The following is a 13,639-nucleotide window of genomic DNA, read 5'->3' on the forward strand; positions in this document are numbered from 1 at the left end:
CTGACGTTGGCGCCAGTGTCTATTGCCTGCGCGTCGGCTAGGTGCCTTCCGTGTGCATGGTACCTCCTCTGAGCTACCCCCACATGTGTATTTCCACTGTAAGCCTCTCTGAGCATGTGTCTTTCCCTTGGCAAGCCACCTTGCCACCCCTGGGGTTGAAATATTCCACCTGCGGCTGGACACCCCAGTGTTCTCCATATGCATCCCTCTGGGTCATATGTGTATTCTCTAAGTCCCCCCCCCACATTTCGACCAGCCATTCCTCTCCTCTATTGACCACCAGACCCGTGCAGCTGCTTGTTGTTTTTCTCTGAATGTCGGGAGGGGAAAATCGGGCATAAATCGGCCTGAAACTCCTGTAGTCTGAGCCCGGCTTTAGTGTGTCTATATAGGCTACAGTAATATTAATGTGTCACCTCATGCATTGTGATTAATATTGTTTAGCAAGTATTGTAATTTTGCTGTAATTCTGTATTTTAAAATGGTGGGCGAGCGATTAGCACATGCACTCATCCGGTATATTCATTTAATTGAAAACGAGGAGAATTGTTTGCTTGTTGCACGTTTCGAGACACTTTCAAAGTAAAATGTCCAGTGAGTGGCGCTAAAAGCGCATTCAGTTTTATTTCAAACAGATCAACGTGGATCTGGCAATGTTTTATATAATGTTTAGCTGGAAACTGCAGGGAATTGTAGACCTAAATGAATTTTTTGCAAATATGTAAGTAGAGGCCTGTTTTTCCTAATGAGCCTATAGGTTGTTAAAAAATACTGCGTTTGTCATGATTCTGCCCTCGTGTCCTTGATTTTCTAGTCTTGAGGCAGGATCATGACAGAATCATGTTTTGTGTGCAAGCACATGGTCTTGTGTTTTGAGCCATGTGCTTGTGTTGTCTCGTTACGTTACCCCGCCCCCTTGTTATCCTCGTCTCGTTATCCTCGTCTCGTCATCATTGTCTAGTCAGTTTCACCTGTCCTTGTCTAGTCAGCTTCACCTGTCTTTGTCATTAGTGTCTCCCTTTTTAAGCTCCTTGTGTTTGCTGTCCTGTGCCGGTTCATTGCCTTACGTGCCATGTCTATACCCAGTGAGTATCTTGTTTTGTCTAAAAGTTGCGATCTTGTAAAAGCCTGTCTTGTTCCTGTTTAGTTTAATGTCAAAGTCTTAGTCTAGTGTGGTCAGTCATTTACTTTATCTTGTACTGTTTTGCCCCCTCGTGGGTTTTGTTTTCTCTGTTTTCTGTTATAATAAACGTTGTGTGTTTGCATACTGTCTGCGCTTGGGTTCTTCTGCTATCATCATAACAGCGTTTGTACAATATGTACAATAGCACATCTTCTCAAAAGAGGCCAAAAAAAATCAGAAAACATTGTTTTATTTAACTGAAATAAACATTTTGACTGACTGTTTGACAGGTTGCTTCCAAAGATTTGAATGTGCTTGCTGTTTCAGATAGGAATCAAATTCTTGCCGGAAGGCTGGCACTGCTACAACTGAATCAAACCACCAATACGCTGCAGTGATTGCAACTTCCTTTTCTAGTTTCATCCTTACAGCAGACTTATCACATGTCCTCACCCTTAACTGATCCAACCAAACAAGATTCAGCAGGCGGATTGGAAACAACATGAGCCACCCAGGAAAAATCTGTTTGAACTGTGTTATCAAATGTTTTCAGGACATCCTTCATTGTCCAAAGTGATTTGGTTTCCCGCTGTTACACTCATGCTTGAACAACCAGTCTCTTCCCTTTGCAGAAGCCACCATCTTTCTGCTCTGAAATTATCTCAGGTTTTCCAGACATGTTTCAGGGCCACTGAGCAAAGTCTCTTCCTTCATTGCCAGTCCATCCCCTTCCAATCAGCTCAGAGTCTGTGCTTTAGATGGGCAAACAGTGATGTGCAATTTTAATTAAAACGAGATCAGGTGCCAATGTCTGTGCAAACAGTTTTTTCCCTCAATCATTTCAGAATGTGTAAAAACATTCACGGGATGTGGAAGTTCTGTGTTATCATTGCAAGGACTCAAAACTACCCAAGGGAGATATGGAAAGAGAGAAACAGTGGAAAGAAATTTGCAAAACAGCACATTTTAATACACTTTTCCTCAACGGGTGGGTTGACACCTAAAAGTGAGTCGCAGCAGGTTAGATAGGCTCACAGACAGCAGGTGGGGAGGTGGGGAGGTGGGGAGGTGGGGAGGTGGGGGGCGGGGGGTCCAATGCGAAATAGCTAAAGGAAATACCTTTATCATCTTTTTAAAAGGATGAGAAAATTTTTCCAATACCCTTTGAAGGTATCTATAATGTTTTACTTCTATGTGACATATTTACAAGTAAAATAAATATTCAAAGTTGGCAAGAAATGATTGGACGGGGAAATTAACCATTACGTGAATGGAGCCAGACTAAATGCTAGTTTGCTGAAACAATACCTACATAGCTATTTGACTAGTGGTTAACTACCTAATAGCCTGTATGACCTTTTGCATAGATGCATTGTTCACAATAAGACCAGTAACGTGCATTAAGAAAGTAAATAGGGTCAATTTTGATTTAAAGTCGCAATGAATCCGAAGTGACAGTTTTTTTCCTCTGTATTGTTATGCACATTTTTTCTATCAAAAAAGAAAAAAATGTAGAGTGGGGACTTGGTTCTATGTATCGGTTATTGATTGGATTTTCATATGTGGGTGTTGCACTCAAAAACGGAGGCTGTACAGTAGTCATTGTACCATGTAAACATTGTGTGGTCACTAAACCTAATGAAATTAAGTTTAGTGACACTCTACTCCATAATTTTCACTCCAAGCTAAACTGAAAAGTTGCCAGCCTTGCATGTTTATGCATTGTCCTTCTGTGATATTTTAATTTTCTGTTAAAAGAAATCTGTGTAGGTGTCATTTATTACAGATAACGAATGTGCATCCATGGCCTATGACTTCCTACTCCATGAGTTCAACCTGAGGACAATGCTGGAAAAAAAAGGGCAGATCTTATAATCCAACCGTGAACATTTATCACTATAGATAAAGCAGAAGAAATCATAAAACACACTGTATTTAAGAGGAATAGCCTGCTGTCAGTGTGTAGCCTTTAGCGTGCACGGAGAGAGTGACGGCCCAGGGTGAGGCAGAGCTATTTTATTAAGGTTAAAAGCAGATCATGCTATCCGTCATGGTGGAAAATGCAGTTTGGCTCAGACGGAGCCCTGGTGTTATGTTGGTACGGCTACAGCTGGGCACAGTCAGTTTAAACAGCTGTCCCGGAACTTCTGCCAAACAGGCAGACAGCAATGCTAACACCCACTGTAAAAAAATATGAGAATTTATCATGCTTAATCCACTTATTTGTGTGGGCCAGAATGCAGTATTAACTTAAATAACCCCATGGATATGTTGTGACAAACAAGTGCAGTACATTCATCTTGCATATCATTAATTTCTGATAGATTATACTTGACGTACTTTGTCTCGCCTATACAATGTCCCCCCTCCCCCTCTCTCTCTCTCTCTCTCTCTCTCTCTCTCTCTCTCTCTCTCTCTCTCTCTCTCTCTCTCTCTCTCAATATTGTTTATAGATAACAATAATTATAGTCTATTTAACAGACTAACTCAACACCTAACAAACATCATTATTTAGTTTATGTATGAATTAAGGGATTGTCTCTTTCTATGTGGTTGTTTTGAAGGGAGGTGTCACATTTAACCGCGACACATTTAAGTGTCACATTATAACTATTTTAAATTATAGCAGAGAAAGCTCCCAAAAAATGTATATAGGAAAATGTTATAATATCATTCACTACATTTATTTTTAATGGGGAAAAAATGCGTTTTTATTAAGAATATCTGTCTACTCATGGGAAGTGTAGTTAATTTCTAAACCAATTGACGTTCTTTCCGATGAACAAGGTAATGTTTAAAAACTGCATGTCCCATGATGCCTTTCGAGCTGCGTTTCAGAAACGGAAGCTACTTGGGAGAAAATTAAATACGCATGGCAAACTTGGGGAAAATGTCACAGCTAGGTACTAAGAAAAGAAAACTAGACCGGAGTACAGAGGATTACATGTACTTTGACAGCTACTCCGATGTCACCATTCACGAAGAGATGATTGCAGACACTGTGCGCACGAACACGTACAGAATGGGCATTTTTAAAAACAGTAAGTCAATAGAGGGGAAAGTGGTGCTTGATGTGGGAGCCGGTACCGGCGTCTTGAGCTTATTCTGTGCACAAGCGGGTGCCAGGAAGGTTTATGCAGTCGAAGCGAGCTCGATTGCCGATCAGGCTGTGAGAATCGTAAAACTGAATCAGATGGAGGACAGAATAGAAATCATTAAAGCTACACTAGAGACGATCGAACTAACCGAACAGGTGGATGTGATTGTCAGCGAGTGGATGGGCTACGCGCTCCTCCACGAATCCATGCTGAACTCTGTGATTTTTGCCCGGGATAAGTGGCTCAAACCCGGTGGCCTCATATTACCCTCCCGGGCGGATCTTTACATCGCTCCCATAAACGATCTGGTGGTGGAGGGCAGATTGAATTTTTGGAGCACCGTTAAAGGACAGTACGGCGTGGACATGTCCTGCATGACCGACTTTGCCAGGAAGTGCATCATGAACAAAGACATCACTGTGAATCCGGTGACGGTGGAGGATGTGCTCTCCCACCCCTGCAAGTTTGCCGAGCTGGATTTGAACACAGTCACACTCGAGCAGCTCAGAGATGTGAGGGGAGTGTTTCGCTGCCAGTGCTTCGGCTCGTCCTCCATCCACGCCTTGTGCGTGTGGTTCACCGTGACTTTCCCCGCTGAGGAGAAGGCCCTGGTGCTCTCCACATCTCCATTCAAACCAGAGACGCACTGGAAGCAGGCTGTGCTGTATCTGGATGATGCTGTGGATGTGATGCAGGACACTAAAGTTGAGGGGGAGATCAGTTTGTATCCCTCCGAGGAGAATTCTAGACACATATGCATCCATGTGGACTATGTGATAGGTGAACAGAAAAAACACTCCAAAACCTTTACTATTCCTGATCAGTATTTAGAAGTTAAATAGAACTTAAGCCATTATATAGCCTGTTTGTAGTTATTTACCTAGTCAAAAAAATTAAGGAATGCTAATGGTTTTTATGGTAATTTTGAATTCAAATTCAATTTTTAATCAAATAAACATAAAAAATAAAAAAGAGTCATAAAGAATCCTGGATTCACTGAAATTCCTATTTTCGCCCCTAGAATTTAAGTTTATCCAGTAGGATCTTCTGTTGGTCTGGCAGTGTCTCATTAAAATAATTTGTGATTAGCTTCAAATTATGGTAATAAATAATGATAAATTCCATCAGCATTCCTTTTGGATGTTTTTGGTTTGTTTGTTTTTGTTTCAGCCCCTCTTGGTTTCACACATGACATACTTTTCACTATGAATTATTCCTTGAAGTTGTATGTTAAGTGTCCTGGAGGGGGGATCAGGTTTAAACTCCTGTCTTTGGACAGCACGTGTGCAAAGTAATACAAAATAAACAATGCTTGCCTGAGCTCTGTAATGTTGCTTATTGTGTAAAAAAAAGAAAAATGGAACAATCATTCCACTTTTGTTTGGCCAGTAGTGGAGGACCTCAGGAACAACTGGCTATAATCTAACCATTCAGTTTCAAGATAAAGTTTAGGAAAATATTTGCAAGTCATTGAGTTTGGGTTAGATCATTGGTTTTGGATATGCTTGTGACCCTTTTTTGCCTTTTTGTGCAAAAATATTTTTATTGGTAAATTCAATACCACGACATAAGCTGAATAGGAGAATTGACACTTGGAAATGAATAAACGACAAGGGAAAAGTGATTTATCAGCCACTCTGCCAGATATTGAATAATAGTTTAAAATGTAACTGACAGAACGGCAGTTTCTTTAAAAAAAAACTATTATCAGGTGACCTCTCTAAAGTTTAATTGGATGCACATCCTTTGACATTAAAAACATGATATTGTAGGCATTTTATATTACCTTTTAAAGGGTGATGAACCTATATGTGAAGTGATTTGCATGTTTAACAATGCATTATATGATTACCTGAATTTATTATTTGCATTTAGCAAAATAATCCCTTTTGGAACAGACTTTAGCCAATTGATATTAAAGGGTTAGTTCACCCCAAAATGAAAATTCTGTCAGTAATTACTCACCCTCATGTTGTTCCAACCCCATAAGACTTTCGTTCATCTTCGGAACACGAATTAAGATATTTTTGATTAAATCTGAGAGCTGGATCACTCTTCCAGAGGCTTCTAAGGGATTGAAATTTGCCGGCCCAGAAAAGTTATTAAAGACATCGTTAAAATAGTCCAAGTGAGTGACTACAGTGGCTCAACCATAAGTTTATCAAGCGACGAGAATACTTTTTGTGCGATAAAAAAAAATAACGACTTTATTCAATTATTCATTTCCTTCTCTTTGGGCCTCGAGTTAGTTCACGTAGTGTAACTGCAGCGCTTCTGTGTTGTACGTCACACGCATCACACGCATGACCAGCGTTGGCCAATACGTGTGACGTACAACACAGAAGCGCTGCACAGTTACACTACGTGAACTAACTCGAGGCCCACAGAGAAGGAAATAAATATTTGAATAAAGTCGTTATTTTTGTTTGTTTTTTGCTCGTCGCTTGATAAACTTAAGATTGAGCCACTGTAGTCACTCGGACTATTTTAACGATGTCTTTAATAACGTTTCTGGGCTGGCAAATTTCAATCCCTTAGAAGCCTATGGAGGAGTGATCCAGCTCTCAGATTTAATAAAAAATATCTTAATTTGTGTTCCGAAGATGAACGAAAGTCTTACGGGGTTGGAACAACATGAGGGTGAGTAATTACTGACAGAATTTTCATTTTGGGGTGAACTATCCCTTTAAAGTTACCCATTAAACACATTTCATGACCAATGGGTACTAAATTTGGCATTACTTTATTTTTACAGTGGCTTTGGCACAAAGAATACTAATGACATAGAAACATTGGCCATGTCTGAAATCGCATACTCTCTTATGGTACTTAATTTGAATGCGATTTCGGATGCAGCGGTATTTAGTGAAATGTGTACAGGCCATTCAAAGTGATGATCTGAGGGACATTTGTGGCTGTGGAATCCATTCGGAACTAATTTCTCATTTGCTGTGTGTATTAGCTTAAGCTCAATGATCTGCTATGACGCAATCATCATCAGGTTTTAGCTGTGATTCGGATTACCATTGAATGCATTTTGGATGCTAGAAGTTACTAATCCTCAACATCGCAGAGAGTGATTTGTTGCAAAGTAAATTCATTTTCTTTGTATTTATGTGATGTTATGTCACGTTTAATTGGAACAATCTGTCATTAACATGCTTTCAGAGCCACGCTTGATTTGATGTATTCCATTTAATACCAATAGATAAAAATATCTTACCATATTTAAGAATTAAATGCATCTAATTGAATCCTGCTATTAATATCTGTTTAGACAGTATGAGCAAATTAAATCAGAGCTGTCTCTGTCTCCTAGACAGCCTCAATGAGTTTCATCCACAAAGGCATATCATTTTATCCAATACATCCCCCTGGTATGCTAATGATGTTACTGTAAATAAACCAGGGGAAATCATTTGCCGCCTGCCAGTTACAGTAACCAATATTTTTGATTCGCGAGAAGACAAATTGGAAGCATGTTATTGACAAATCCTAATTTAGAAAACCAGATCCCAAGGCACTAGGCGGATCTTCAATTTGTCATCATTATCATTAGCAGGCCAGTTTGCTTTCATTAACAATGGTGACAAGGTCTCTCATGGTGTGATATCTGCCCTCAAGGCAGTAGATTTAATGAACAGCAGCTAAAAACAAATTTTAATTTTGAGGGATTATTGTGTTGACTGTAGATTTGGAGGTTTTGTGTGTTTGACGAGATCAGTTTTGGAGGAACATCATCTGCTGCTGAATATTACCTTTCCATGTCAGTAAACTTAAGAAGAGGCTAGAGCTTAAATATAAAAATTCATGATTATGGTTTTAAATGTGTTGAAAAGTGCCAGGCTTAAAACATGTTAATAAGGCTTTGTCACATTTATTGCTTTGTCTTAGAAAATCACTGTTATGTGACACATTTTCTTTGATTACATGCCACATAAATTTTCCCCCTAAAAGTTATTTTTCACCCCAAAATTTTGCTCATCCTTGTGTTGTTACAAACCAGTCTTACTTTCTTTTGTTGAACAAAAAGGTTTAACAAATGCTTAATATAGTATTTTGATGAGCAAAGATCAAAACTTGTTTGACTTTTATCCAACTTTCACTGTAAAGTCTTTTATAGGTCACAATAAATCATAAAGTGTAACCATCTTATTGGAGAATCAGAAGAGGAATTAGTCTAAATTTTAACATGTTATTGTCTATTTAAGGGTTGAACCATTGGTGGAAACATCTCACTTCATAGTGATCTCTCTTCATATTTCTTATCATGTGACAGAAATGCGCTGGACGGAACAGATGAAACTCAATACTCTCCTCAGATGTGAGAGACAGTGATGAGCCACATGAGAGGCAGTCATCAATTCTCAAATAACTGAAAGGTATGACAGCACTGAAGGAAACACAGGCGTCATCTCCTATTGGCTGATGCAGTCACGTGATTGCCTGTCCAAGTCAATTGCAGCACCAGTGAGCTATTGAACTTTATGATAGATTTTAAGATGCATGGCTGTGCGGAATATCAAATGGTAAACACACACAGCGGATGTGCACTGTCTGTGAAGGAAGAAAATCAATTGATTTTTAAAGCATGTGTTTAGGAGGCGCACACCAATTGGTGATATACATTATCTGCTTGTATAGATGGCCTTATTTTCACCAGTGTGTTCATAGGATTTTTTGCTTGTTTGCTGTTGACTTGCATGATGATAAGCTGAAGGCTGTTTAGTATTTTTTTTACATGAATTACTCTATTCAGTATTGCAGTCACTTTCAATTTTCTTTTATGTAGACAAGCAGCATTTAGGTTTTCATATCAGCTACTTGACCTTCCTGTCTGAGCTAATGACTGGCCACTTTTAGGTTAAATGGTCCGTGACAGAAAGTGTATCTTCTTTCTCCATCACTAATTTAGATGTGCAGGTTTGAGTCAGAGACAAATCTGCTAATTTCATGCATGCAATAAAACATTTTAATCAAGTAATTCATTTTTTTGGCATTCATTTAGTTTGAGGAAAACTATTTTAAAAGACATACAACCTTTCATTTCCAAATATGCAGTTATGTGCAAAAAAGTCTCTAGACATGACTTTTGACATTAGCAATGGTCTAAAAACCTCAAGAATGTATTTCTATTCTAATGTGTGTGTGTGTGTGTGTGTGTATATATTATCACTATTGTGATACTACTAAATCATATATATATATATATTAGTACTTTTTAGATATGATTTAGTATAGTATCACAATAGTGATAATAGTTTTATCACTTTTGTAATGATTTGCTTTAAATATGTGTAATGATCCATCCTTTTCAAGTTGCAGCTACGACCATCCGCCACATCACATGTTGAATATAATCCCACCTTCCCAAGGCATCTCAACTGTCACATTCACCTCAAAAAATAAGGCTTCACCAAAACCTAACACTAAGCCGGAAAAGTGTTTCCCCGCCGTCGAATTTGTTTGCTGAGTTGTTTGACTCGCCGAAGTGCCATTTGTGCCGATTAGACCACCATTCTCCCGGAGCCGAGGACAGGAGTGGTCGCTTCTGAGTTCAGCTCCGCACCTGCGCGTCTCCAAGATGTCCCGATTGAAAGCCGTCAAATATCGGTGTGCAACATGAGATCTCATCGCACTGTTCGGATTGACGCTTTGGATTGAAGCTTTTGAGTGAAGGTGAGGCCAATGAAGACTTTTTATCTCAATGCATGCATGAGTAATGGGTGCTTCTCGCCCAAACTTTTGATGTGCGTAAGGTGTTTTATGGAAATACCATGGCTTGTCGGCGTTCTTAAAGCATCATTTAAATGCAACTTATAGGCTACTTAACACGCTAATACAATACGAGTCTTATTGTTTACGGATTCCCCCCCCCCCCCCCCCCATCCCCCCACCCCCCTAAATGGATGGTTTTATTCTCCTTCGCCTGCAGTGCGTAAAATCTACCATGCGCTTTTGCGCAATTCTCTATTTTTGTTTATGGCTTTGGAAGTGGACCTTGCTGGTGTAAAAATCTTTTTTTTTTTTTAAGTTGCTAAATTTCTGTTACCTTACTTTTGATATTACTCATAGGTTGAAAATAAAAGCAATCAAGTTCTGTAGGATGTCACGCACTGCCAGTGGCAATAATCTACTTTATTGGATCTCCATAAAACGCTTTCTGACAGCAACTAGCCTACATAAATGAGCAGAGCTTGAACTCATTGCCTCTTTATGAGATGAATGATGATCACTAGCTGTTTCTTTTTATCTGTAGTACTCACTGCTCAGTGACGGTCCAGTTGACTTGCAACAGTAGTTTCTGGAGTATTTTCCACACTTTAGAAGATGGTCTTTTCCTAAATATAATGCAGTACAAGTTTTAAATGCCATTAGTTAATTGCATATTGATAGGGTGCTTGAAAATTCAGTTGTTGCTTTGAGAAAAAAAAAAAAAAAAAAAAAAAAACCGCCACTTTGGCTTTTTACAACAGTTTGGAGACTGGAACATACGCCTGAAAATAATCAGTATTTTGCAATGCATCACTTTATCTTCTCCAAATAGTAATAACTTTAGCTTTCATTGTTTCTAATAATTAATTAACTAATTTTATTTCTTTTTGGACTTTATTAGACTTTTTTTGGACTACTTTGTAGACGTTACAGCTAAAATCTACAGCATTTCCAAGTCGTTCTCCACTCAGTATTGCCATATAAGTGATTTTTCGTCGCATTTATTTCTGGTCTGTGTGAGTTAAAGCAAATTATTCCATTTCATCCTTGGAATTTTTATATTGATTTTTTTTAACTTAATTTTAAACTTTTAACTTTTCTCTGGAGAGTGAATAATCATTTATGAGTAAATGAGTAGGCTATATTATATTATATTTAATATTATTAGTAGCCTAATATAGGCTATTCATTTTTTTAGTTCGTTAATTTAATTTAACATTCAATTAATAGTAGGCTATTAACAAAATGTATGTGAGTAGTTTTTTTTTATAGAAAAAGCGGCTACATTTTAGGTATAAGTATATTATTTTCTTTGTTGAATAGATAATGAATTGCAATCACCAAAGATAGAAGCTCTGGCAGTATATGCTACCTTTAGGACCCAGTGGATGGCATATCCTACTTAGTATTTACAGTGAAGAGATCCCAACATCAGACACAAATATGTAACTATCTGTAAGACCATCTCCCTCACCATTTGTTCGAATAAAAAACGGGGACTGTTTTCTGTCCCGTTTGTGTGTTTGCTGAAGTCCCATCTGAGTTTTAAACTGCTGAGAGAGAGAGAGAGAGAGAGAGAGAGAGAGAGAGAGAGAGAGAGAGAGAGAGAGAGAGAGAGAGAGAGAGAGAGAGAGAGAGAGAGAGGATAAGCAGAAAACAGTGAGGGCTGAGTGGATGTGTAAAAGCAGAGTGTGTGTGTGGAGTGTCCAAGTGCGTAATCTTCCCCAGCCATCATTTCCCGCCGAACACTAGCGGAATATGCGCGTAAGGGAATGCGCGTGAGGATATTCTCGGTGCGCGCGGGTCTAATTGGTGCGATACGTGTCTCGCTCACGACCAAAACGTCGAGGAGATAGTGAAAATATCTCAAAAAGAACAATTTGTCGTTATCCCCTCAAACAAGAAGAGAATCTCTTTTTTGGGACTTAGGGCGGTTGAAAAAAGCCGTCGGGAGGAACGGACACTTGGCTATTCAAAGTTTAGCGAGGACGGTTATTGGCTCTAATGTGATTGCCATGATGCTCACACAAGAAAACACGATGAAGGAGGTGAAATTGTGGGATTTATGAGTTTATACTGTTTGGGACACACGCAGAGGTTGAATTTATGGTCATTTTGTTGGCACTCATAACATTTCCTTTGAAGTTTACCTCAGAAATGAATGCTTCAGTAACGTCTCGCACTAGAAAGATGTGGCACGCGTCTTAAGGGAAGATTGACGTGCCGCCAGACACCTTCAGTCGCTGTTTAGTCAGCCCGTTTAGATAGGGTGGAGGTGGGGGGAGATTCCGTTTTTCCCCGAACTCATCACATTAAGATTAACAAGCCGTCTTTAAGAGTAGATCATCTATGGTCATTCATGAACTTGTTGAACACCCAGTCCTCCGCGGGACCCTTCATATCGAGAGTGAATCTCAATGACGTGAGTATTCCCCTTACTTGTTAAGTTTAGCTTGGCTTGTGAGAATATTTGTACGTTTACCATACATTAGTTAATAGTTTACTTATGGGATCTAGTACGTTAATGTTGTTTCGCTGCAGCTTTAACTTTTCACAGCTTCCATTCAGAATAGTTGTGTTTTATTGCCTATTATTTTAACCGGATATGGCTTGCAAGCTCTACTGTTACCTTGAAAACGTTATATTTGTGACATACAAGTAGAAGATGTAGCTATGCGAACTGAATATGATTTCATCACCTTTGAGAGTGGACTTTTCTTTTGAGAAAATGGAAATGCGAATGGAAGCGCCCCCTTGCGGGTCGACATGCTTTTATTGTCCATGTTTAGCTTGCTTTCACGCACGGTTAACTCTTTCCTGCTACTATGCCCTAATTTGTGTTAATCTGTCAAATTAGGCAACTTTGTTGAATAGAAAACTTAATAAAACTCGATAGGACCTCATTTACACAGTACTGTTTCGATAGTGGTTAGCAAATGCTGCTGGAGTGCGATTAGTAACGTTATAATGTCCATTTCTAGTTTATTTTACATGTAGCTTTAAACATCAAACTGAATTAATAATTAAAACTTTAGTTTTTGTTTGAGTTTCCTTGTTCACCCGTAACCGATTCAGGTTGTTTGTTATGGATTTTATGTTAGTTTCTGTGTAGCTACTAGATTAAATCTGAACTAGTTGAAATGGAATGCCTAACAGAACTTGACTGATGTGACATGCATTCCTATTTAAACAGAATTGTTGTAAATGTGTTATGCTGCGTGTATACATTCATATACATTTAAAATGTTTTTGCTAGATGGATGGATGACTAGATAGATTCTGACATAAAACATAATAGATTTTTTAAAAATAATCAGTGCATATTATCTTTACAATCTACTTTTGTTTAGCCTTAATTTAAGCAAAAAGGCACAGGGTAGAGGTTGTGTTTGAGTCATGCTTTGTTGCAAAATATTTGTATGGTGAGTGGGGGAATTGTATCAATCATCATCATCATCATCATCATCAGGCGTTTATGACACTCAGATTTAGCAGAATCACTCATGTAAGTATACGGAATGAGGAAATAATAGCATGCACTTGAGCATTGAGCTTTAGTTCAGTCCAGAATTATTCTCAACATCCCAAGATAATGATTTCAAGCTTCGTTCTCCAGTGGGATATTTTGAGCAGTCTGACATATCGCGACGAAAACTGAATGCCACAGCAGCCTTTTAGGAAAAGTATATTTAATAATGCATAA

The 13,639-nt window shown here is 38.7% G+C and overlaps 2 protein-coding genes across 11 annotated transcripts in view; both read left to right on the plus strand.

Annotated features, from left to right (window-relative positions):
- Window positions 1-3,959: 3,959 nt before the first annotated feature.
- Window positions 3,960-5,579, plus strand: prmt6 (protein arginine methyltransferase 6). The gene has a single exon (XM_056248798.1). It carries the CDS (start codon window positions 3,996-3,998, stop codon window positions 5,061-5,063), a length of 1,068 nt encoding a protein of 355 aa, XP_056104773.1. The 5' UTR covers window positions 3,960-3,995; the 3' UTR covers window positions 5,064-5,579.
- Window positions 5,580-9,617: 4,038 nt separating this feature from the next.
- The window catches only part of ntng1a (netrin g1a), a 140,228-nt gene continuing 136,206 nt past the window's right edge, over window positions 9,618-13,639 (plus strand). For 4 of the 10 annotated variants that reach the window (XM_056249194.1, XM_056249195.1, XM_056249191.1 and 1 more), the window contains exon 1: window positions 11,586-12,358. The gene's annotated coding sequence lies outside the window, so the exon portion shown is untranslated. Of the gene's footprint in view, window positions 9,901-11,581; window positions 12,359-13,639 lie in introns of those variants that run through there. The other 6 variants (XM_056249189.1, XM_056249192.1, XM_056249190.1 and 3 more) reach the window with 5 other exon arrangements.

Source organism: Rhinichthys klamathensis, unplaced genomic scaffold (assembly GCF_029890125.1).
Source record: "Rhinichthys klamathensis goyatoka isolate OS25496 unplaced genomic scaffold, OSU_Roscu_1.1 h1tg000059l_1, whole genome shotgun sequence".
In the NCBI taxonomy this organism is placed as follows: Eukaryota; Metazoa; Chordata; class Actinopteri; order Cypriniformes; family Leuciscidae; genus Rhinichthys; species Rhinichthys klamathensis.

Bases quoted from the DNA above. Each gene is read 5' to 3' on its own strand.
- prmt6 (XM_056248798.1), top strand. From the start codon at position 3,996: ATGGCAAACTTGGGGAAAATGTCACAGCTAGGTACTAAGAAAAGAAAA.